The sequence below is a fragment of the Oreochromis aureus genome, linkage group 16 (assembly GCF_013358895.1).
Source record: "Oreochromis aureus strain Israel breed Guangdong linkage group 16, ZZ_aureus, whole genome shotgun sequence".
NCBI lineage: Eukaryota > Metazoa > Chordata > Actinopteri > Cichliformes > Cichlidae > Oreochromis > Oreochromis aureus.
In genome coordinates this window covers 34342523-34368925 of record NC_052957.1, presented here as the reverse complement: position 1 = coordinate 34368925, position 26403 = coordinate 34342523, and the positions used below count along the sequence as shown (strand labels likewise).

The 26403-nt window shown below is 40.1% G+C and overlaps 1 protein-coding gene across 1 annotated transcript; it reads right to left on the bottom strand.

The window, feature by feature from the left end:
• Nucleotides 1-231: 231 nt before the first annotated feature.
• On the bottom strand, nucleotides 232-25898 carry si:ch211-67e16.11. The gene is made up of 8 exons (XM_039599817.1): nucleotides 25655-25898; nucleotides 25072-25344; nucleotides 22130-22378; nucleotides 5714-5884; nucleotides 4011-4142; nucleotides 3350-3516; nucleotides 2267-2539; nucleotides 232-2188 (listed from the first exon to the last, which is right to left on the bottom strand). The coding sequence occupies exons 1-8, from the start codon at nucleotides 25896-25898 to the stop codon at nucleotides 2012-2014; spliced, it is 1686 nt and encodes a 561-aa protein (XP_039455751.1). The 3' UTR covers nucleotides 232-2011.
• Nucleotides 25899-26403: the final 505 nt, after the last annotated feature.

Sequence of the window (26403 nt, the reverse complement as noted above, 5' to 3'; positions counted from 1 at the left end):
GAAAAAGTAGGACCCAAATTAAAGAAGAGTTTTCATTTTATTTCTAATAAATACCAGTTAATGTTATTTGTTCCTACATTTTAATTTCCAGACTTATGAAAGACTTATTTTTCATGCCAGGCTAATGCTGCCTTACACAAAAAAGAATGATTCCCAGTCACTCAGAGTAAGGAATACAGTTTATTAATTTAACACAGCAAACACCTAAAGACAAGACACTAGCAATGTATCGGAACTGGGAAGAAACGTGGAATGGTGCATTCCTATCTAGTATGAGTGCATGACTGCGTTCAAACAGACAAACACAAAGTGTACGAGAAGAACCTTAAAGATGTACTCTGACTGTTAATCGGTGAATGAAGGGTGTACATTTAAGAGTTGCCATCTTGGTTTTGTAGTAAAGGTGGAAGTAATGAATACATCTTTTTTTTCAGCCATTAGGGAGACATTTAGGCCATAGACAGTAAAAAAGATTAATAGGGTCTGAAAAATGAAATGTAATGCCTAAAAACCCAGATGTTGAGATGTTGATCGCTGTGGCTGCAAAAAAATAAAAATCCTTTGATTCTATAAAAGTCTACGAGGAAACAGTTTCTGACCTGATCTCTGTAAATGCTCTGCTGCTGAGTTCATGGGCTCAGTCACTTTTGTGGGTCATTCTGAAGAAAAAAAAAATATAACATCTGTTTTTTATCGTTAGCCAATGAGCATGCAGTTTCACAGTCAGACCCACTATCACCTGCTATCACTGTAAAATTTGGAGAGCTCTCTGGACTACCAGCTTCAAAGGGGGACTGAAGAAAATGGATGAATGGATGGATGGATGGAGTCCTGTGATGCTGTAGCCCAGGACTTTTCATGAGGTCGTTTTTTATTTCCTGACACATGTTCATGATATCGTAGAGACAATACTGACATCTACTGTGAAAACAGATACATTTTAAGATGTAAAATAATCATTAGGAATTTTGCCTGAAGTGAGCAGCAACACCTTGACAGTCGGCTCGGTTTTACACTCCTAATGTGTAGTTATCATTTGGAAATGAGCGGCATCAAAGGAATATGTCTTCTTCTTCTCTGAATAATCAGCAGAATTGTGTCCTCTGTGAAGCAAAAAATCTAAATGATCAAAGTCGTTTTGTTTCAATAAAGACATAATTAGCTGTTTTTATAAACACTAACATTAAACATATCTGCTGTAGCTCCATGCTGCAGTTGCTGCTGACTTACAGACAATTAAATGGGCGCTGAATGCCTTTCCTTGACCGCAGAAAGACTCGCCATTCAGCATCCCCAATAATCTAATTATATATAATTATATATATGTATATTATCACTGGTCACCGAAACACAAACCCTGCATGTATAGAAGCGAATACAGTGATATACAAATCTGGTCAAAACAGGTTAACAGGTTTGCTGACTTTACATGAGAATGCTCCTTATAGAGTGAAAGCAAAAAGAAGAAAAGTGTTGCAGAGGAAGGAAAGAGACTAAGAGCGATCGATATACAAGCAGAAAGAAGTCCAGGACAAGTGGAAAATGCAAACAGAAGGCAAATGAGAATAAATAAAGGACAGACAAAAATAGAGAGGGATGATTGGATCTAAAACATTTAAGTGCCCAGGAGATACGGCGTACACACTGTCCCACACTCCAACAATGGCCGGAGCATCAGCTAGCGCTGGTCTCTGAGAGCCCCTGTCCTCTTGCTGAACTCACAAACACACACACACATACAAACAAGCACACACGCTGGTAACACCGAGTTCAGGACAATCCCGTTGGGATGAGCTGTCATCTTCATGGTTACAGTCCAAGTTCAGAGTTAGGACATAAACGGCACACACACACACAGCAGTGTCCACCGTGTACATTGGTTAATACACACACACTCACGCGCAGCAACAAAATTGTAGTTTTGCATTGCAAATTTCTATGTGTGTGTGTGTGTGTGTGTGTCCATGATTCATCCTCTCTCAAAGTCTCCCAGCACGTCTCCATGCTCTGCTTATTTCGCCCGTCTGTGTTTCTGGTGCCAAAGCGCAGTCGGCAGATTCTGGCAGCCCTGGTACTCTCGCCGCATCTCGCTATCTGTTAGAGGTGGTGTGGCATTGCACGGGGCACCAGCCAAGGTCACGTTTAAAAGACCCGCCCATGGCTCCAGAAGGCGAAACATCCCAACATCCTGACACATCATGAGAGGAGATTAGAAAAGTATTCAGGGGAGTAAACACTGAAACAAAAATTCACTCTAAAAAGTCACCTTTCCCAGGTGGTCCAGCAAGCAGGTGGCAGGACTGATTAAGGACCAGCTGCTGTCCTCCCAGCCTGGACTCAACCTGTGGTTCAGGTGGGCATAAGTCTGCCTGGCCTGGTTCTGGATTAGAACCACATTGAGGTGTTTCTGAGAGCCTTGCAGCCTCTTGGATAGGACACCGCTGTAGCTCTGATCCACAAACAGCAGGACACGAGTTGCCCTGCAGCCGGCCAGGTCGGCCAACAGCTCGTTGACTGAGTAGCGTTCTTTTAGATCTGCCTGGAAAAAGAAAGGCAGGTAGAGAGAATCAGAAATGGAAGTGTGTGAAGGCACACAGGGACAGATGGATTACAAGGAAACACATGCGAAACAATCAGGAAAGAAAAGCAGTCAAGTGCCAACAGTAGGAAAGAAGAAAGGACCACATCAGCATCTACTGTTTGGTGTACCATGTTCACTTTTTGGCTGGCCTCTTGCACCATAGGTTTAACTTTCTCCAGTCCATCCAGTGTAGTTTCTCTGTTGACACTTGAGTTTGGCTCTAAAAGTGAGTAAATCGCTACAAACTCCCATGTTGTCTAGCTTTACAGGATAAATAAACAAGGTGCTCGGGGCTTCCCATGATGCACTGAGTGTTCCTCACTACCTTTTACCTTAAAATATTAAGCGCCTTGAGGTGACTTGCTGTGCTTTGGTGCTATATAAATTGAATTGAATTGAATTGATCCCTGGATTCTGCTGGTGCTGTTGTTGCACTAATTAGCTGATTTGTGTGTTGGTACATTATACCCATATGCTTGGATGTAGCGTACTAGCTAAGCTAGCTAGCATTACCTGATAACTGCCACTCTAGTGCAGTCGTTGTAGACAGCAAAAGACTTCAAACCTGTGACGTCACAGTGAATTTTTATAATATATAATATAATCTGTGGTTCACAGCCTCGTACATTTGTTTAATGTTTTTTTCATGTTTGATCCATTGTCAATACCAAGTTTTATCTTTATGTTTACTTAATTTATTCTAGTGTAGTTTTCTTTGTGTGTGTGTGTGTGTGTGTGTGTGTGTGTGTGTGTGGTGTACCCTCTTACAATGCCATTAAGGTTGGCATCCCACAACAGCATGGTGCCATCATTGCACGTGGGTGAGTTCAGGTACAGAACCAACATGTCGGCACAGTGCTGCTTCCTGCAGACGTACGACACGTGGTTACGGATCACCGATTTCTCTGTTGCAGAGTATGCACCCTCTACATCCTCTGCAAAGGGAGGAGACCGGAGAGACAAGTCAGGTACAGACACACATTTTAACAAACAGTCCTATAATACTCGGCTCTTTTATCATCATACTCTAAGTACCTTTGGTGTACTACTTTACTGAATTTTAGCAAGATTGTTGTTAACAAAACTCAACAGACATGATGTTGAAAGAACAGAATAAGCTACAGTGAAAGTATATTTTTAATCTCCAAAATAGTTCAACTTTATAAAAATTAAAAGGTGGGAGTGTTTGTAATTAAACAGAATTAGTAAATATTAAGGTAACAAATTAAGCTTTGGCATGAAATATACGTTAAATAATAAAAATTAGTGTGATTATTCAGAATGTATCAGAGCAACATATTAAAACAGTTCTGCAGCCAGTAAATAAGCAGCTATTTTTAATTTGTTTCTATACTTGGCAAATAAAGTATCAAGTAAATGTAGTGGACATTTTCAAAGTAAAGAGTAAAAACTCCACCAGTGTTCCTACCAGGAAGCTGTCCACTGCTGCCAAAGAAGATCTTAATGTGATCCTTATGGAAGCCGTTGTTCTGCAGCATTTTGTAGAACCGCTGAAGATTCTGAACATGATGCTGGAACATCATTTGTTGCTGCCAGCCACCTACACACACACACACACACACACACACACATGTTTCCATCACTGTACTCTGACTTGCATTCAATTCTTAAAGACTCTAACCATAGACCAATCATTAATACTAAAACATAATGATTAACATTATGGGGAGCTGCATTTTTGACCAAAGGTAAATTATTCTCCACCACATAAGTAGGTAAGCTAAACAACTATATGACTATATAGAGCTGACATGTAACCATACTAACTTATTTATTTACTACTAAACTTTACTGACTGGAATGGTTAGCAATAAGAAACAGTTTGCATTTTATTGGAAAGAGTTTCATATTGTGAATTGTAAAAAGCCCACAATAATAGAGAGAGAATCCCAGTGATCACAGTGTCATCTACCAACACTTGGCAGCAGTGAGAATGAACTCCCGTTTACCAAGAAGAGACTTCTCCCACAAAAAAGTGGGAGGAACCATCTGCAGCAACCAATTGTGAAAGTGCCCAAATATGTTTGTTTACAGCTCAACTAAAAACACTGACACTAGCTTACACATCTGCCACCTTATGAGTCAACTACCCATAGAACTCCTTTAGGGCTTAAATCTGGGACTCTCCGTCATTTGACCTTAGAACTGAAGAAGCTTCTGTCCCCAGGTGGCAGGAGATGATGATGGACAGACCTGGTTTACCCAATAATCTGCTCTATCATGTTGCCAGCAACAGAAATGACGGGGATCAAACCACCAACCTTCGATCCCCGTCTGCTCCAGTCTGCATGTCAAATATCCTTGGGAAAGATATTTTCCCCAAGTTGCACTCCGATGCATCCATTGGAGTATGAATGTGTGTGAATGTTAGATAGAAAGCACTTAGAAAGAGAAAAAAATAAGTGCTTGCAAGAATGGGTGAATGAGGGAAGTTGTGTAAAGCGCTTTTAGTGTTCAGATAGATTAGAACTGTGGCTTTTCTACTCAAATTTACCATTCCAGAGGAGGCTGGGACATTGAGTCCCAGTGACCCTGAATGTTACTGAGGAATTTGTATAAGGTAAGGAAATAAACAAGACCAGCAAACACTAAGCGATAACAGAAAGCTACTCACAATGCTATTGTTGTCTCTAAATGTTAGGTAGAAACAACTGCTTGTATGAATGTGTGTGAATGGGTGAATGTGACATGCTGTATAAAGTGCTTTGAATGCTCAAGTAGAAAAGGGCTGTATAACAAGCAGTCCATTTACTAACCATGTGTCCAAGGTCACAGGACAGGTTAAACCTATCCTACCTGTCAAACAGTTACACCCTGGACAGCTGTCCAATATGCAGGGCTAACACAGAGACATAATTCACACCTGTGGTCAGTTTAGAAATGCCTAACCCCATGCATGTCTTTGGACTGTGGAAGGAACCTTAAGTACCCGGAGAGAATATGCAAAGTCCACATAGAAAAGCCACAGACGGGATTTGAACCCAGGACCTTGTTGATGTAATTGGGATGTAACTTTAGTGATATACTAATACTAATTTACTTGCATACTACTAAGATTTGCAGTCAAGGTTTATTTCATGAGACCTTTACATAGATATAAAAATGGCATACCTGAAATGAGGACAGCATGGTCACAGGTCTGGTAGAGGCGACAGGAGAGGTGAGTGCCCAGTGGCTGCTGATGGCAGCGTCTCGTGTTTTTATTCAGCTCACAGCTTGAGATGGGCAAACTAGGAGAGCTCATGGGCAGCAGCTGAGGACATGCTGCAAAGTCTGTGTGGTCTGTCCAGGGAAAAGGAAAGTATCACAGAAAAGACACAGAAAAGGTCCTTGTCCCAGAAGGACGTTATTGCGTTTTCAGTGGGAGAAACGTCACTCACCCAAGTGACTTCTTCAGTCTCAGCTGACTGCAGGTTTCTACAACCTGATAAACAGCACACTTACAAAATGACCAAAGGTAGCACCACTGACTAACAATGGGCCGTCTGGTCAGTTTAATGATCAATAATATGCAAATTGTCACAAGCATTGATCAATGGCCGTGATCACAGAGAGTTAAGGAATGGCTGCAGTTAAAACATTGTAAGACGGTAAAAGATGCACCCTTAGGCCCCCTCCTCGATTCAATTCAATTCAATTCAATTCAATTTTATTTATATAGCGCCAAATCACAACAAAAGTCGCCTCAAGGCGCTTTATATTGTACAATAGATCGCACAATAATAAATACAGAGAAAACCCCAACAATCATATCATATGACCCCCTATGAGCAAGCACTTTGGCGACAGTGGGAAGGAAAACTCCCTTTAACAGGAAGAAACCTCCGCAGAACCAGGCTCAGGGAGGGCGGCCATCTGCTGCGACCGGTTGGGGTGAAGAAGGAAAACAGGATGAAAGACATGCTGTGGAAGAGAGACAGAAATTAATAACAGATATGATTCGATTCAGAGAGGTCTATTAACACATAGTGAGTGGCTGGAAAGGAAAAACTCAATGCATCATGGGAATCCTCGCAGCCTACGCTCTATTGCAGCATAACTAAGGAGGATTCAGGGTCACCTGGTCCAGCCCTAACTATATGCTTTAGCAAAAGGAAAGTTTTAAGCCTAATCTTGAAAGTAGAGATAGTGTCTGTCTCCTGAATCCAAACTGGAAGCTGGTTCCACAGAAGAGGGGCCTGAAAACTGAAGGCTCTGCCTCCCATTCTACTTTTAAATACTCTAGGAACAACAAGTAGGCCTGCAGTGTGAGAGCGAAGTGCTCTAATAGGGTGATATGGTACCACAAGGTCATTAAGATAAGATGGGGCCTGATTATTTAAGACCTTGTATGTGAGGAGCAGGATTTTGAATTCAATTCTGGATTTAACAGGAAGCCAATGAAGGAAGCCAAAACAGGAGAAAATATGTCTCTCTTCCTAGTCCCTGTCAGTACTCTTGCTGCAGCATTTTGGATTAGCTGAAGACTTTTCAGGGAGTTTTAGGACATCCTGATAATAAAGAATTACAGTAGTCCAGCCTGGAAGTAATAAAGGCATGAACTAGTTTTTCAGCATCACTCTGAGACAGGATATTTCTAATTTTAGAGATGTTGCGCAAATGGAAGAAAGCAGTCTTACATATTTGTTTAATATGTGCGTTAAAGGACATGTCCTGGTCAAAATGACCCAAGGTTCCTCACAGTGTTACTGGAGGCCAAGGTAATGCCATCCAGAGTAAGAATCTGGTTAGATACCATATTTCTAAGATTTTCAGGGCCGAGTACAATAACCTCAGTTTTATCTGAATTAAGAAGCAGAAAGTTAGCGGCCATCCAGGTCTTTATGTCTTTAAGACATTCCTGCAGTTTAACTAATTGGTGTGTGTTACCTGGCTTCATGGACAGATAGAGCTGCGTGTCATCTGCATAGCAGTGAAAATTTATGCTATGTCTTCTAATGATGCTGCCTAGGGAAGCATGTATAATGTAAATAGAACTGGTCCTAGCACTGAACCCTGTGGAACACCATAATTGACCTTAGTGTGTGAAGAGGACTCTCCATTTACTTGAACAAATTGGAGTCTATTAGATAGATATGATACAAACCACTGCAGCGCAGTACCTGTAATACCTACAGCATGTTCTAATCGCTCTAATAGGATATTATGATCAACAGTATCAAACGCAGCACTAAGGTCTAGCAGGACAAGCACAGAGATGAGTCCACTGTCAGAGGCCATAAGAAGATCATTTGTAACCTTCACTAAAGCTGTTTCTGTGCTGTGATGAGCTCTGAAACCTGACTGAAACTCTTCAAATAAGCCATTCCTCTGCAGATGATCTGTTAGCTGTTTGACAACTACTCTTTCAAGGATTTTTGATATAAAAGGAAGGTTGGAGATTGGCCTGTAATTAGCTAAGACAGCTGGGTCTAGAGATGGCTTTTTGAGTAAAGGTTTAACTACAGCCAGCTTGAAGGCCTGTGGTACATAGCCGATTATTAGAGATAGGTTGATCATACTTAAGATCGAAGAATTAATTAATGGCAGGACTTCTTTGAGCAGTTTTGTAGGAATGGGGTCTAAAAGACACGTTGATGGTTTGGAGGAATTAATTATTGAAGTTAACTCAGAAAGATCAATTGGAGAAAAAGAGTCTAACTTGACATTGATGGTACTAAAAGTAGCTGTAGACTATATTACATCTGTGGGATGATTATTGGTAATTTTTCTCTAATGATAAAAATTTTATTTGTGAAGAAGTTCATGAAGTCATTACTAGTTAACGTTAAAGGGATTGTTGGCTCAGTAGAGTTTCTGACTTTTGTCAGCCTGGCTACAGTGCTGAAGAGAAACCTGGGGTTGTTCTTATTTTCATCAATCAGTGACGAATAGTAAGATGTTCTGGCTTTATGGAGGGCTTTCTTATAAAGCAGCAAACTATTTCTCCAGGCTAAATGATGATCCTCTAAATTTGTGACACGCCATTTCCTCTCCAGCTTACGGGTTATCTGCTTTAGGCTACGTGTTTGAGAATTATACCACGGAGTCAGGGACTTTGGATTTAAGGCCTTAGTTTTCACAGGAGCTACAGTATCCAGAGTCGTACGTAGTGAGAAGGTAAAATTATTAACAAGATAATCAACCTCTGTTGGAGTAGCGCTCAGATAGCTGCTCTGCTCTATGTTGGTACAGGGCATTGAAGATGATAACAGTGGGTGGATTATATTCTTAAACTTAGTTACAGCACTTTCAGAAAGACATCTACTTTGATAAAGTCTACTCTCCATTGCTGTGTAATCAATTATTGTAAATGTTATCAGGAAATGATCAGACAGCAGAGGGTTTTCAGGAAACACTGTTAAATGTTCAGTTTCTATGCCATATGTTAAAACAAGATCTAGAGTGTGATTAAAGTGGTGGGTGGGTTCTTTTACATTTTGAGAGAAGCCAATTGAGTCTAATAACAGATTAAATGCGATGTTGAGGCTGTCATTTTAGCATCTACATGGATGTTAAAATCACCCACAATAATTATTTTATCTGAGCTGAGCACTAAATCAGATAAAAGTCTGAGAAATCAGAGAGAAACTCTGTGTAAGGCCCAGGTGGACGATAGATGATAACAAGTAAGACTGGTTTCTGAGTTTTACAGCTGGGGTGGACGAGGCTAAGCATCAGGCTTTCAAATGAATTAAAAGTCTGTCTTGGTCTTTCGTTAATTAATAGGCTGGTGTGAAAAATTGCTGCCACACCCCCTCGGCCTGTGCTTCGAGGTTTCTGGTAGTTAGAATGACTCGGGGTGTTGATTCATTTAAACTAACATAATCATCCTGCTGCAACCAGGTTTCTGTAAGGCAGAGTAAATCGATTTGTTGATCAATTATTAAGTCATGTACTAACAGAGACTTGGAGGAGAGAGAGACTAATATTTAATAATCCACATTTCATTGTTTTACTCTTTGGTTCAGATGTGGATTCTGTATTGTTCTTTCTTTGTGATTTTCTATGTTTAAGTTGTTTGTTGCTGGTTTTTGGTTTGTTTTTTGTCATTTTGGGAGCTGACACAGTCTCAATGGAGATGGGTTTTTGGGGGGGTAGCAGGAGGAGAGAAGCTGCAGAGAGGCGTGTAAGACTGCAACTCTGCTTCCTGGTCCCAACTCTGGATAGTCATATTTTGGGGAGTTTAATAAATTGGTCCATATTTCTAGAATGAGAGCTGCTCCATCCAAAGTGGGATGGATGCCGCCTCCCTAACAAGACCAGGTTTCCTCCAGAAGGTTTGCCAATTATCTATGAAGCCCACATCGTTTCTGGGACACCACTCAGACAGCCAGCAATTTAAGGAGAACATGCGGTTAAACATGTCACTCCTGGTCTGATTGGGGAGGGACCAGAGAAAACTACAGAGTCCGACATTGTTTTGGCAAAGTTACACACCGATTCAATATTGATTTTAGTGACCTCCGATTGGCGTAACCGGGTGTCATTACTGCCGACGTGAATTATGATCTTACTGTATTTACGTTTACCCTTAGCCAGCAGTTTTAAATTTCCTTCAATGTCGCCTGCTCTGGCCCCTGGAAGGCAATTGACTATGGTTGCCGGTGTCTCTAGCTTCACATGTCTGAGAACAGAATCGCCAATTACCAGAGTTTGACCCCCGGCGGGTGTGTCGCCGAGTGGGGAAAAACGGTTAGACACATGAACAGGTTGGTGGTGTACCTGGGGCTTCAGTTTAAGACTATGCTTCCTCCTCACCGTCACCCAGCCGCCTCTTTCCCCAGCTGCTTGGGGTCTGCCGGGAACAGCTAGCGGGCCCACGCTATCTTCGGCTGCACCAGCTACAGGGGCCTGGCTAGCTACGGGTGAATGAAGGGTGCGGCCGAGTCTCCAATTCAGTAATCCTGGCCTCCAGAGCTGCAAATATGCTACATTTGTTACAGGTATCATTACTGCTAAAGGAGGCCGAGGAGTAACTAAACATCTGACACAATGAGCAGGAAAGTGCAGGAGGGACAGGTGAAGTAGCCATGGTGCTAACGAGTCGACTCACGAGCTAAGCTAAGCTAGCGAAACAGTACAGAGACAGTGAGTGAATACTTTGGCTATAAATTAGGCAGTGAGCACACAGAAAGGGTGATTCAGATGAAGCACGTTAAGATTATACTATGAAAAAGGGATGTATCAAAAGATTTAAATTAAATTGCTAAGCAGAAAAGCTACTCAGAAACACCACTGTGTTTGAGCAGGAACAGGAAGTGATACTATACCGCAGAGCGAGCGAACACCATCAGAGATGTTTCTTAGACTGAAAACACTACATTCAGAAGAACAGAATAAACCTTCAGGGATTTCCTTACCTGGATGATTGAGCATGCATCAAACACAGGTGATTGTCTTAAAAGACTACTTTAATGAAAGCAAAGACTTCGGACTGATATATCTCTAGACGTGTCAAATTAGTCTTGGTATCCTTCTACACTCACCAACAATTCAAAAATACTTAATTGCAAAATGTGCACTTAATTGCACATTTGGCATGTGAATGAAACTTTGTACAAACATCTTCAAAAATACAGTGATTATTAGCATATGGTTTTTTTTCAGATTTACTATAAATCCTAGTTATTTGGATTTTCATATAAACTTAGCACAAAATTGTTAATGACCTGGATAGGGCCCATATGATAGGGCAAATTCAAGCTGGTGTTCTGTAAAACCAAGTTGCACCATTATTTGGCACGAGTCATAGTACCATCTCCAAATTGGCCAATTCTAAGTTAATAATTGGGGATGTCAAAGATGGGCCATGAAGAGGGTGTCCCAAGAAGAATACACCACAACAAGACCATTTCCTCACGCCACTAGCACTTCGGAACCAAAGGCCATAGGGATCCTTTTACAGATTTGCAGTCAAGATTTCAGGATGATATGGCAGACAGCTCTCTAGCCACACCGTCCAGAACTCTGCTCTCACAGGGCTGCCATGACTACATGTCGACATCCTGTGCAATAGAACCAGAACATGTGGAGAAATGTTACGTTCAGCAACGAGTCAAGATTCTGCCTAAGACATCGCAGTATCAAAGTGTGGAGAAGACGTGGAGAACATAATGCTGTTTGCTGAACTGATAGGGGAACAGTTTTTGGTGGAGGTTGTGTGAAGTATTAGTATAAGGCAGCATCTCCCTCAATGGGAAAACAAGGGTTGTCATCACTGGAGGAAAGCTCAATGCTGAGAGATTCTGCAGCCAGTGGTGATCCTGTGTCTCCAGAGTCTGGGACCAAACTCTTTCCTCCAAGATGACAATGCACTCCCCCAGAGCGGGGTTGATCAGGTATTACCTCCAGAACTTTGGAGAAAAGACGATGGAATGCCTTAACTGCAGTGCCCACCTAAACCCCACTGAACACTTGTGGACTCAGCTTGGGTGTGCTGTTTGTGCCAGAGTGACCAACACAACCACAATGTCTGACTTGCAATGTAAATTCTCATTTACAGCGGCACCTTGGAGGCACACGTGGAACAAATGAATTTTTCCTGGACCGCTTGCAGCCTGATGCCCTCACAATCAATCCAGCAAAGTGTGTCCCAGCCAGAGCTAGAGCCATACCTATGAAGAAGAGCACTATGCCACCATCAAGTGTGGCACTAGACTCCTTAAAGTACTACTTGCTGGGGAGGGAGTTCATTTTGCAGACTGACCATAAAGCATTGCAGTGGCTGAACAGGCTGAAGGACTGGGAATGGGAAAATTATTCACTGGTTCTAGCCATGCAGCCATTCCAGTTCAAAGATCAGCACATCCCTGGAGAAGACCGCACAGCCTCCAACTATCTCTCTCGCTATCCTAGCATCCTTGAAGTGTGTGTGTGTGTGTCAAAGCCGCACCTGCAGCTACACAACTCTGTAGCTCGTAACCCCGTACACCAACACTTTTATTCAACAGGAGTAAACTTAATTTCACATACACAAATATTGTGACACACAGTTCTTTTTTCGACACTTTATTTATGTTTATTCGATTTTGTTGAAATAAATGAGTTCTATTTGTAGTGCACATTTAGTTAGCTTTGATACATTTATCTTTATTAAATTCTTCTTTTGCGTTTCTCTGTTTTACCGGTGCTGACAGGGGTTCGTGTCGCTGCTCGGGGCTGCTGGCGTCAAAGATATGCTCTGGAATGCAGCACTGTTATATGCAGGAAGTGCTGATTGGGTGATAGTAAGTGAGAGAGGGGTTTAAGATTTAAGATTTAAGATTTAATTTGTTTAATTTGAAAGGGGTTTTACTAGGATTTTATAATGATTGGGGTTGTTTGATAATTTAGATATGGTAAAACTGAGGCAGAGATTGTTAATTCTAAAGAAAGGAGTAAAATGAACTGAATTCTGTTTAGAAGATAAATCGCTGGTGTTAATAAGAAGTTGTACACCAAATTTAGAGGGAAACTGTGGGAATAAAGGATATGCTTTGGGAAAAATAGTGAACATTTTATGAGTAGAAAATGTGGGATTTCTTTTTGATTTTAGGATAAGTTGTAACAGTGACATAATGCTAGAATGTTGTTATAATGTGGGCTTTAGAAACAGATAGTAAATAGATTTATTTTTAGGGTAGAGGAGAGCTTTTATGAGGATGTTAAGAGTGGTATGGACTCGAATGAATAATATTGGAGATTATATATGTAGAAATGATTTTTCATACACATTGCATTTTTGTGCCTTTGACGGAGTTGTGGCTCAGAGAGTCGCCTCTTGAGGGTCATAAACTTTTGGTTAACGTTATGATTAGCCAATCTACTGTGAGAATGACCTGAGTTATTGAAGGATTGCACACGCTTACAGACATATAGAGTTCATTAAGACCTGACAGTATTGATTCCAGGCAAAAGGCCTGAAATCCATTTAGCATTTAACTGAATAGGAGTTTCGCTTTGTAACTAAACTGTGTGACATGTAAAATATGGAGATAACACATGCAGTTCTAACTTAGTCCTCTTATATAAAAAGCAGTTACAGAATACAGAAATACAGAAAACAGAAGCAAAGGGAGAAAGCTTATATATGTTGGTTAAGTCTGATAAAGTTTAAGTTAGAAGGAGTCATTACATTAAAAGCAGCAAAATGAAATAAAATGATATATTCAAACAGGTTATCACCCAGGAAATGGGAGTTCAAAATACAGTGAGAGTTCAGTTTTTAGCTATGATGAAGTTTATCTAGGAGCAATTAACTAGGTGCTTACACTTAGTGATTAAAATGGTTGTTTTCTTTGATCCTTGAGTAGAATAAGTGTTTAGGATTTTTCTTGTGAAAGGTAATTTTAGGCCAGAGCTGTGACAGTACAGGATGTTGAATAGAGTGAACAACAGGAAACATATGACAGCAGTGCTGTAAGACTGTTAAAAGGCTGTAGATTGAGATGAGTGATGTTTAAGATTATATAGGAACAAAAGTCAGAAAGTCAAAACATAATTAGGTTTATGCTTTTGAATGAAGAGAACAATTGAGGAAACAGAGTAAGTTAGAGCATAGTAGGGAGAAGGTTTTATCCATTACAGTTAAGGTGGATCTAGTCTTAGACTAGGATCTACTCCGTGAATTATTAGTTTCGGTTATGTTTTCGTTGTTTTGGTGACCTCTGGATGTCATCCAGAGGTCAAAAGGGAAGTGTCAGGAATAGAAATATTTTACTGCTATTATTTGCTGTTATTTTATAATCATCATTACCATTTCATGTGATGTTGCATTCAGATGCACTCAGATGTTCAAAATATATTGGTATTATATTAGTCTTTATTACAGGTTCAGTTATAATCAGTTGAATCTATAATTTAAAGGTTTTCGAATGTTTTATATTCTTACATATAGTCTTCCGTGGGTGAGAAAACTGAGTTGCAGGCTGACAGGAAACGGCGTGTGCTTTTGCAAAAGTGAAACCAAAACCAGAGTCTGGGTTTGTATAATGAGTTTATACATTTTACATAGAAGTTAAGATCATCACAACACAGGATGGCCTTAGCCTGGTTGCCTCACGTGAGGTCAACTAAGGTGCAGAGAGCAGATGCACACTCTGTGCACGCCAAGAGAGACATACACACACACTGTTGGGGTGTAGGTGAAAGTTGACTGATGAAGCAGTAGATGCACGATGCGAGAGCTGAGCTGGCTTACGGAAACCACCGGGAGAAGATGGAAGCCAGTGTACTTTTTAATTGTGCCTTAAGCTGTCAAATAGAACATTTGTGGTTTTGAAGCTGATGTATGTGATGACGCAATGAGGGGGCGTCACTAAATATACTCTGATGCATATAAAACTGTATTTTGATGTTAGGAGGATGAGATTGTGGGGCTGTCTGCTTACAGAGTCCGCTCATTCTCCCACGCTGTCATTTCATTAAAATCATCGTCTTTACCCTTTGGACCAGTGTGATTACTTGCATTCCTCCTGTGTTTCCTTCCCTATATTTTGAACCTTAACATTTGGGGGCTTCGTCCGAGGGGGAAGTGAGACAGGACGGAGAAAGGTCCGAGGCGCCAGGCGCCAGGCATTGGTCAGTGGTCAAAGTGAGTGACAAGCCGGCATATAACAAAAAGGTAGGCACCACCTGTTGATCTTATGAACCAAAGTGTGTCAAATTGGGCTGTGTAAATTGAAAGTCTACTCACTGAAACTACTGGTAGATGTCTGCTTTGATTTTGGTGAAAAGTTGAAGGTTGAAGTAATGATAATGATAAGGAAGTATAAGTGACAGTACTGAGTAATGAGAATAAAGGAATGAAAAGAGAATTAAAGCAGTTGGACTGGGTGAACTTTAGAATGATAGGGAATTTGGTCATTGTGTGGGTTCAAGTCCCATTGGTTATGCAACCCTTAAGAACTTTCTCGGAGGTGACGCTCCCTGCTGGATAGAGAAATCTATCCTTCACCTAGCGATGACTAGGGATAGTTTCGGGCAACATCCGAAGAGGACTGGGGAATCTCTAAAACTGTTGAGGGTGGTCCTCAATCTTAATCCTGTGTTGGGTGTAGATTGTTGTTTCAAATTATTCTAAATTTGTCTAGGACGACAGCGGCGTCTGTTAAGAAGCGCATAGCCCGGACGTTATGCGATCCCTCCTCGATGCGGACGCCGCATTGTTGACCCACCGGCGAGTAGGGTTAGCTCGGTTTGGCTTGACCGTGGGGTACAGGGCATCCTGAGATAAGCTAGGGGTTCAAGTCCCCTATTCTTGCGCTTTTGGCTACCGGTAAAGTAAGTTAGGGCTAGAAATCTGGACAGAGCAGTTCGAGTCTGGTCTGTTAAATTGGTCGTAAAAACCTGAAGGTTTGCCCGTTCGAGTCGGTTATGGAAAATTTTCGAAATTTGTAGGAGCGACAAGGCCTAAAAAAAAATCTGTGCAGTTGTAATTAATAAGACGCCTGTAATATAAAATATGAGATCTATGAGTAGGATCAATCTCTGTGTCAGTAATGCACAGCCGGATGTGCACTGATGGTGTGTGTAAATGCAAATGAGCAGCGGAGACGCCGCAGAGAGGGTGGTTTCAGTTTTCGAGAGGACTGAGCGCTTTGCTAAATGCCTGTATATAAGAGGTTGGTTTTGCTTATTATGAGAGTATGAATACAGTTTGAATATATTAGTGTGGATGTATAGTAAATGACTGAATTTTGATAGATGTATATTTCGTGAGCCATAAATGTTGGTGTGTTTTATTTTTCAGTTATGTGTGTGTGGGGAGAAGCGGGTGTGAGACGATGAGAGGTTTCAGTTTTCTTTTTCTTTTCTTTTGACTTGCTCTTTCTGATCATGGAAGGCATGTCCAAGATACTCGTATGAAAGCGTATTTTGTGTGATTTTAACTGTGTGAATGCTGTCAGTATTTGATTTGAGTGACTGCATGATTTGTCTGAGTGAGTGGAAAATGGCAGTTTGAGAGAGAAAAGGCAGTGTGTGAGACGATTACTGAATGACTAAAGAGGTTAGAACTTTTAAAGGTGTGTATGGAATAAAGGAGTGTGAAATATATTTCTTGTGTGAGGAAAAGTAGGATGTTTTAAAGTTTGAAAGTGCTTTTAATTCAAGAAATCCATGAGAGATGTTATGACAGGTTGAGTGTATTTTTTCCGATTGAAAATACATAAGTATATGTACTTGGGAAGCCCAGTTAAGAGATTATTGGGTGACTGATGCTATAAAACTGACCTAAAGAATGGTCCTGTCCGTGGAGAAGTGTTAGTTGTCCTGATGTTTGGAAGAGCTCTATTTAAAAGTGTGTGTGAGAGGAAGGTGTGTGTGACTGATGATGTCAGGGGAGCACCCAGAGAAATAGACAGAGTTAAATTCTAAGAGGATGAAGCGGATGCATGTTTTAAGAAAAAGTAATAAAGTAATAAAATTATATTAATTACAGGTTTTAGAAAAGAGACAGACTGAGAGAAATAAATACATGAACTAACAATTACATTAATGAATTGAAAATGCACATACACAAACTGTTACATGTGAAATTATTGTTGAAAGTTTAATAAAGAAAGCAGTTTACACTCCTTTAATTTCCAGAACCAGTGTGTCCCCTAGGTCTGATAACACCCTTGCCCAGTTGGCTCCTGTAGTAGGCGGGCATGGAAGGCTGGACAGCCCATGACGGGTAAGATCCCACCCGAAACCCTGGGACAACCTAAGGCAAGGCGCAGTCACGATTGCTCGAACCTAAGTCCCGGAGTGACCTTGGAGTCACTGGAGGAGACGGATTTAACAGGTAAGGCCACTGGGCACAGACAGGGGAAATGTCATTAATAATGACCAGTGATGAGCCAGAGAGAGAAAACACACCCTGTCTAAAGGAGTTTGAAACACTGCAAAAGAAACATTTACAAGATCACAAAGATCATAAAGAAACATTTATAAGAATCACACATACAAACAGAAAATGCACTAACCTTACAGAGATAAGCTCATGAAGATTAATGAACAGATAATGATTTAAAACCTGGCTAAGAACACAAACATACGTAATTAAATCAGCCTGGTGGTAATTTCATGAGGGTTAAAATGGTGTGAATGTTGAAGAAAATACACTTAAAACACACTTGGATAAAATAGAGTTGTGGAATAACTCAAACGAAGCTGTATGACAAGGAGTGAGTTATGGAAAAACAAAACAAAAGAGGAGTAATTACTTAGGAGTGCTCTTGCACTGATTTATCAAAGTAAGTGATTAGTATAGAAAGAAAATGAAAATAATTCAATAATGTGATAAAGTTTAAACATGTATCTCTTTTGCCAAGTTAAATTGTTGAGATATGGCTGAGTATGCAAAAGTTTGAGAGCTCGTGTGAATGTGGACAGAGGAGCTTGCTGTGTGTGTGTGATTGAGGCCTTAAAGGAGGGGTAGATTGTCCAGAGGTGTAAATTTGATTAGGAGGTCTATAAATTAGTGTTGACACATTGTTGTAAGGTGTTAGGCTGAATCTGAGTATGGTAATGTGCTTAACCGGGGTTATTGTTGTGTACGAAACGGTGTAGCTTTTGGCGAGGTTTTTAGTGTGTTGAATGGGTGAAGTTTAAGATTGTTTTAGATTTTTGAGGCTGTTGTTTCTATTTCCAGAGAGGGTGTTTAATTAAGACATGGATATGTCTGAGAGGGGCCCCAAAAAAAAAAAAAAAAAAAAAAAAAAAAAAAATTTTTGTAGTAGTGCACTCAGGAAAAACCTGTCAGGTGATTTTGTTTGGTACTTTGATGAGCTAATAATCAGCTCTCTTTTTCATTTTTGTTCTAAGCAGGCCTGGAGGAGAGTGAACTGACGGGCGCTGACAAAATTACTAAGTACGAAGATCAGGTGGGCTTTTCAGATCACAATTGGCGCCAGTCTCTGTCTAAAGAAGGATTGTATCGATTCATTCCAGTCAAAAGTATAGAGAACTATTTTCCTGAAAAGGAAAAGGAAATAAAACAACAAATGATTGAGCTCATTTTGCTGATGTGGAGCATCTGATGACGTGCGCGGAAGGCTGCAGAGCAGCAAAAATATCATGTGTGAATGCATGGGAGTGAATGTGAGTGGTTGGACCAAGGGGGGAAATAAATAAAAGGTTGACAAACAGGAGAAGTGGAAGACTTAAATCTGGGGATGCTGATGTTCCTTTGGGTGAATTTCTGCTTTGTTGATTTGGGTTAGACCATGTTATTACATTATAGAATGCTAAATGCTAAAAGGGAAACATTGTTTGGTGTAACTTAAGTTACCATTAACGGAGGTAACACATGATTAATAACAGTTTTGTTTAAGTTTGTTTTTGTCATGACACAGACTGGATCATAGAGGGAGAGTATGAAATGTAAAGTACAGGTTTTGTTTCCAGGAAGTCCCAAGGATCCAGACTTTGCATGGAGCAACGATTTAGAGAAGATTTGACATGATGATAAAATTGATTTTGTTCCTTAAACACAGGTTTTCAGGGCTGAAGCAAAACACCGGAGAGGAGAATTGCTGAGCTGTTCTGAGAAATGAAATGACTAACCTTTTTCCTTGTAATTTCCTAAGCTTGGGTGGAGATTTTGAGTTTTTGCCACATGAGATGTGTCAAAAAGAGAGGATTTAAGATTTAAGATTTAATTTGTTTAATTTGAAAGGGGTTTTACTAGGATTTTATAATGATTGGGGTTGTTTGATAATTTAGATATGGTAAAACTGAGGCAGAGATTGTTAATTCTAAAGAAAGGAGTAAAATGAACCGAATTCTGTTTAGAAGATAAATTGCTGGTGTGAATAAGAAGTTGTACACCAAACTTAAAGGGGAAACTGTGGGAATAAAGGATAGGCTTTGGGGAAAATAGTGAAGATTTGATGAGTAGAAAATGTGGGATTTCTTTTTGATTTTTAGGATAAGTTGTAACAGTGACATAATGCTAGAATGTTGTTATAATGTGGGCTTTAGAAACAGATAGTAAATAGATTTATTTTAGGGTAGAGGAGAGCTTTTATGAGGATGTTAAGAGTGGTATGGACTCGAATGAATAATATTGGAGATTATATATGTAGAAATGATTTTTCATACACATTGCATTTTTTGTGCCTTTGACGGAGTTGTGGCTCAGAGAGTCGCCTCTTGAGGGTCATAAACTTTTGGTTAACGTTATGATTAGCCAATCTACTGTGAGAATGACCTGAGTTATTGAAGGATTGCACACGCTACAGACATATAGAGTTCATTAAGACCTGACAGTATTGATTCCAGGCAAAAGGCCTGAAACCATTTAGCATTTAACTGAATAGGAGTTTCGTTTTGTAACTAAACTGTGTGACATGTAAAATATGGAGATAACACATGCAGTTCTAACTTAGTCCTCTTATATAAAAAGCAGTTACAGAATACAGAAATACAGAAAACAGAAGCAAAGGGAGAAAGCTTATATATGTTGGTTAAGTCTGATAAAGTTTAAGTTAGAAGGAGTCATTACATTAAAAGCAGCAAAATGAAATAAAATGATATATTCAAACAGGTTATCACCCAGGAAATGGGAGTTCAAAATACAGTGAGAGTTCAGTTTTTAGCTATGATGAAGTTTATCTAGGCGCAATTAACTAGGTGCTTACACTTAGTGATTAAAATGGTTGTTTTTCTTTGATCCTTGAGTAGAATAAGTGTTTAGGATTTTTCTTGTGAAAGGTAATTTTAGGCCAGAGCTGTGACAGTACAGGATGTTGAATAGAGTGAACAACAGGAAACATATGACAGCAGTGCTGTAAGACTGTTAAAAGGCTGTAGATTGAGATGAGTGATGTTTAAGATTATATAGGAACAAAGTCAGAAAGTCAAAACATAATTAGGTTTATGCTTTTGAATGAAGAGAACAATTGAGGAAACAGAGTAAGTTAGAGCATAGTAGGGAGAAGGTTTTTATCCATTACAGTTAAGGTGGATCTAGTCTTAGACTAGGATCTACTCCGTGAATTATTAGTTCAAGGTTATGCTTTTTCGTTGTTTTGGTGACCTCTGGATGTCATCCAGAGGTCAAAAGGGAAGTGTCAGGAATAGAAATATTTACTGCTATTATTTGCTGTTATTTTATAATCATCATTACCATTTCATGTGATGTTGCATTCAGATGCACTCAGATGTTCAAAATATATTGGTATTATATTAGTCTTTATTACAGGTTCAGTTATAATCAGTTGAATCTATAATTTAAAGGTTTTTGAATGTTTTATATTCTTACACATAGTCTTCAGTGGGGAGAAGCTGATTGCAGGCTGACAGGAAACGGTGTGCTTTTGCAGAAGCGAAAACCGAAAGCAGAGCGAGTGCAAGCCATAATAAAGAGTTAGTATGCATTTATCTTTGATTTAAGAAGTTGTGCCTGTATGAGTGACATTTTCTACAGGAAGTGCACTTGATGTTCCAGGAGATAAGCGACAGCGAAGGCGGGCTAACAGGAAGCATCAGCCGTCGACACGAAGATGATGTTCTATGTTAAAAGTCATTGTGGTTTTGGTGTGACGTAAATCTGCCTAGTAACAGAAAAGGGGGCTGTACAATTCTTAACCCCATAAAACAGTTGTCTGAATATGAGAAAGACAGTTCAACACTGATTGGGTTGTTGAACTCACACATGTGTTCATTAAAATGCCGTCTAAATTGCACACGCCTGGATCTGTGGTTTTTATGGATTCTTCTCTCAACATTGAACCCTAACAAGTTCTATCACGAGGAAGAATAATTATCTTAAATGTTGCATAATTGCTTTTACTTATAAGTTGCTTATTTGCTTAGCCTTCTGCTGAGTATTATTAATTTGAAATAAGTATTAAACTAAATGCTGCTTTTGGGGGCTTTTGTTGATGTTAAATTTGTTGGTATTTGTGTATCAACCTGGTCTGATCAGCCAGTATTTAAGTCCTTTGTGTTTCTTGTGTGTTAGGTCAGTTTTATTTTGTTGAGCAATTAGTCTGGAGTTATGTTAAATTGCTATTTTGGCTTGAGTTTAGTTCTGTTCCTTTGGCCTTGTTTAGTATGTATATTGTTGATTCATTTTGTCTATTTTTCTGGGGTAAGTAAAACCACCATTTTTAGGATACCCACTATGTGCTCCTGCCTAACCACCTCACGAGGTTCAATGATATGGCGAAGGAGAATATGCAGAGAGCTGGAGGATGCTAAGGATAGGGTGGGATGGAAGCAGATGATCCTCTGTGTGGTAACTCATAAAGAGGACAGCCAGAAGAAGAAGTAGCTGTAGTCGTTTAACCATATTTTTTTTCAATGTTTTGTTTAAATGAAGGCGGTCATCTAATTGGCTGCAGAAGTGTGCAAAGCACAATAGACTCCCATTTAAGACGCTTGTGTATTTATGTCAGTTGTTGGGCTTTCTGTGGTTATTATGTATTTCAGTTTAGCACAGAGTCATTACATATACTCTGAATACTCCAAATACTAAAAATACAGTGCTGTTAATTAGTTGTTTGTAAAACAAAAGGGAACAGTATGCCCTCTAACTGGTTAGTGTAGGGTGGTTTTCGGACCTGCTGTACCTACCAACACATCTGAGTCTTTGTGTTCGGTTACTGTCTCTGACTCCAACCACCAGTGGGAGGAAGTGGACCTCACAGAGCCCTCCAATGGCACGCTCTAAAAAACGGTTACCACCGCTGGTGGTAATGGTGCCACTGTGTAGCATCCCAACTGTCATGTGACCATTACCAATCACCCTTTCCGCCCCGGTGTGACGATGCTTCAGCTGGTTCTCACAGCGACCCTTTAAAGCTAGCGTCAAACATTCATCACCTGAAGACACAAAGGCAGAAGACAGCAGGAGAAAGAGGTTTAGGGTCAGTTTCCTGTAGTGGGAGATGAATGAAATGGAAATTGTGAGCACTGTGAAAGTAAAAATAAATTATAAAGTTTGTTAGCCTGGCCTCCTTTTCTCAGCTTTATAAGTAGAGTAGGGTTCTACGAATGTTTAATACAGCCCTTAATCTTTAATGCACCACAAACCACTAACTGGGAGATAAATGAACTACCTTGGACCCTATTGGTTTAGAGATCTTTATGGAACTAGTGAAAAGTGAATTGTATATGGCTTTTCTTCCACATCTGTTTATCCTCTCTACTTCTTGAGGTTTTTTTGTCTCCTACTTTTACCATTTTCTTTTCTTTTTGTTATTTCTCTCTTTTCTCCTTCTTTCTGCCCTGATTTGGTTAAATTAGGTCAAAAGAAAGTTTCTCTCTAAAGAAAATGCTCATCTAAATCTACCTATGGGACCCAGCAGGGGGCATAGTGCTGTGTGTGCATGCATGAATAGCTCAACATTTGGCCTTAACCCCTCTCACAGTGGGAGGTCATAAACCTGCACTTTATCATACTCTGCTTTCATCAGAGATGCAGGAACACATACATCACAGAAAGCTTTTATTTGCTGTCCCTTTGGAGCAGCAGTGCAGGAATAACGCACTTTAAAAAAAACTCTCCTACTCTGCCTTTTGACCTTCTGTTCCATAAAGCTGTTGTTTGCCACTGAAAGTGGAGCTTTTTAGATGGATGGAAATTAATTCTTAACTTCACCAGAATACTCACATTGGTCTGTCTCCTTGTGAATGACAAGGCCACGTATTAAACTTACCTGCAACCTGTACCTGCAGAAGTGGCATAAAAAAAAAAGAATTTCACACACTTCTCAAGATGGACAGCCAAGTGATGGAGCTTTTTCCCAGCTTTTTCTTAGTTGCAGCCTGCATGCTAGGCTGCATGGTACAGGTGAACCATATGATCAAAGAAGCCTTTTTTGCTGGAGTTTCTCAATCATTGATTGATTTGTTCTTTTAAGGCCTGTGAAAAATGTGAGATTTGTAGATTTTTTTGCATTACATCAGCATTAGTTTCGTTTCACTAAAAGACACTGTAAAATCCTTGGTGGGGGGAAATGGATAGCATGGCATGACTCAAGAAAGACCTGAGGAAAACTGAGGCGTGAGGAAACACAGCTGAAACAAATCAAAGCAACAAGACAAGGAAGTAAAACTAAATACAAGGTACAAGGGTCAAACCACATCAAACTATGAAACTGAATTTACTGATTATTGACTTGACATACACTATATTGCTAACAGTATTCACCCCCCCATCACTGAATTCAGGTGTTTCAATCACTGCCATTGCATTGGTTTGGTGGTTGCCAGAAAACTGTGAGCCTGGTCCTCTTATCCACCATCAGTGTCTCACAAAAACAAAAATACTTCTAAGCCTTGTGTAAAGCTTTCCCAGAGGAGTTGAAGGTGTGCTGACAACATATTAAATCCTGTGGATTACAAATGTGATATTACTCAAGTTCATCTACATGTGAACAAGCAAATACTTTTGGCAATGTAGTGTAAGAGGAGGAACAAGAGCTCAGAGAAAACAAACTGTAATCAAGATTCAAAACCTAATGGGAACCAAGAACACCAGATAGTAAAACAATCAACATCTGGAACCAAGAAACCATAGACATAGACTGGTACCAGTACCATACATATAGATTTGTGTGGTAGATTGGACTTCCATGAGTCAACACTAAAAAGCAGTGCATGCATACATGCATGTGGCACAGTAACATAGTAACTGGGACAGCTCGTGGTCCACACATCGTACAGGTCAGTAGCTGCACACAGATTTCTGGTTTGTGGGGTGGGAGAGTTTTTAATAATGAGGTGCTCCACTGGATAAATCTTTCGCTGTACCTGAGTCCTAATCCTCACAACCCTTTGCACAGTGCACAGCGATTTCTATCAGAAGAGTTTTCCCTTAAATCAAAAGCATATTATTCCTCCCTCAGCCCCTTCTCTTTCATCTAAATTGATGAACTTTTTCCAAAAGAAAACACATGTTTGAAACCTGACTGATATATCCATGCATTATTTTGCTTAGTAGGCCTGCAGCTTTGTCCCTCATACTCCCTCCTCAGGATTTTTGAGCCACTAATTCACATTATTTAGGCAGAGTGTTGGTTTTTACTGAAGTGAACTGGCTGCATCTTTGTATATAAATTAGAGCACATTGTTAGTAGATCATCTGACAACTGCAGCATTACAGTAACTCGTCTCACCCAGTAAATCTGTCCCATACATCTTATTTTCTTATATTTTACTCTTGTGATCCAGGGAAACTCCTTTACTCCTCCCTGTTCTGTGACTGCAGCAACACTTCCTACATCCATCACTTCTCCCAGCTGACCTGTACCAAAGTCAAAATTAATCCTGAAAACTAAAACTTCTATAAAGTTTGATTTCTTTTTGCATCCAGAGGAGTTACCTCCTGCTGGCAAACAGATCCAGGTAATCTTGACTTCTGAGGTTAGGCTATGTTTTCTATAAACTGTATGATTTATCCATAACATGAGTATTGTCATCAAATCAACTAGCAGTGAAATTTTTTTTAAACTGGCACTTTGTAAACTCTTAAAGTTCATGGACTGGATAACTGTCAGTGTCTTGAGACTCACCCAGGTAAATGCCATCTAAGTGGGAGCATCTTTTCTTTGTCACATTCACATCCACATAGAAGAGGACTACTGGGTGTCCAAAGTTCTCCCCAGGGCTTGGATCTAGCAGTAACACAGCATCATGGGCCATGGAGCGAGGGAGAGACTGCTGGTGTCTGTGGGGACCCTGCATCCCATTCAGCACCTGGCTGCCGCTGAAGCGTCTCCGTAGCTTGGAGCTCAACATCCCGACGGAGGAGTCTGGTAGGATGGCCAAAACTTTGTCAGAGTGACCTACCGGGATGTGAAACAGTAAAATGTATTTTATAGCTGGTACAATGCATTTCATGCATACTTATGATGATACTAATAATATGTAATAACTTAGTAACCGTAGTTACCTCTGTAAACATCTGGTCAAATCTTTGTTAACTTGTGAGTAAAATTAGGTATGTTCTGAAAAATCGTTTAAAAGCGCATTCTCCTGATGGTCATGGATATTTAAAGACATCTTTGGAATAAATATGTGTACATCCACCAGACCTGTGTTCTCAGAGAAAGTACACTGAACACAGTGAATAACAGAGTAAGAGAGTACTGCTACCTGCAACACTGTAAGGCTCCGACACGTACACAGCCACCGAGGACAGCGGCAGGTGGGCGTGCTGCCTGCATTCAGCCTCAGAGAGGGAGGACAGGCGACGGCAGCGCTCCAGCTGGTTCCACTGCAGTGACTGGAGGGCTGACCGGACCCAGCGCTCCAGCCTGCTCAGGGTTACACTGGCTGCTGGGACCACAACTGTAGTGTGGAAAATGAGGACGAGGAGGAAAGCTCTGAGAGAAACCATTGTCACACCTGCAGTTTTTTCAAGTGTTTACCTTTCTACTGTTTTTTGTGTGTAAATCTCTTTTTCTTGGTTTTCCAAACCTGTTAGTCTTTCTTCTCTTCTATCCACACATCTTTCCTCTGACCACTTTATGTTATTGAACTTCTCTGTTCCTTTATGCAAAATCAGAACCTGCTACTCAGTTTGATTTATTAAAATCTGTATTCTGTATATCTTCAGTTGTGCCTTTTTCTTCTTACTTTATTTAAACTAAGACACAAATATTGCTCTACAGCATATTATCCATTAACAGGTGGACTAAAAGTCTGTTCTCTTCTATTTTGTTTTTTTACTTAATTGTGGTTTTCATATTTTTTCCTTTCATTCTGCTTTTCTTTGCATCTGTGTGGATAAAGCGGACATCAACATCTTCTGACTGATCTTCCAATCAAACACCTTCTTCACTTTTTTCTTTAATCCTATTTTCTTCTTGATATCAGCAGGAAAAAATCCTAAAATATCCAAA

Bases quoted from the DNA above. Each gene is read 5' to 3' on its own strand.
- si:ch211-67e16.11 (XM_039599817.1), bottom strand. From the start codon at position 25,898: ATGGTTTCTCTCAGAGCTTTCCTCCTCGTCCTCATTTTCCACACTACA. The intron at 4,143-5,713 runs GTATGCCATTTT...GTGTGTGTGTAG, and splicing joins CCATGCTGTCCTCATTTCAG to GTGGCTGGCAGCAACAAATG. The intron at 3,517-4,010 runs GTAGGAACACTG...CTCCCTTTGCAG, and splicing joins CAGCAGTGGACAGCTTCCTG to AGGATGTAGAGGGTGCATAC.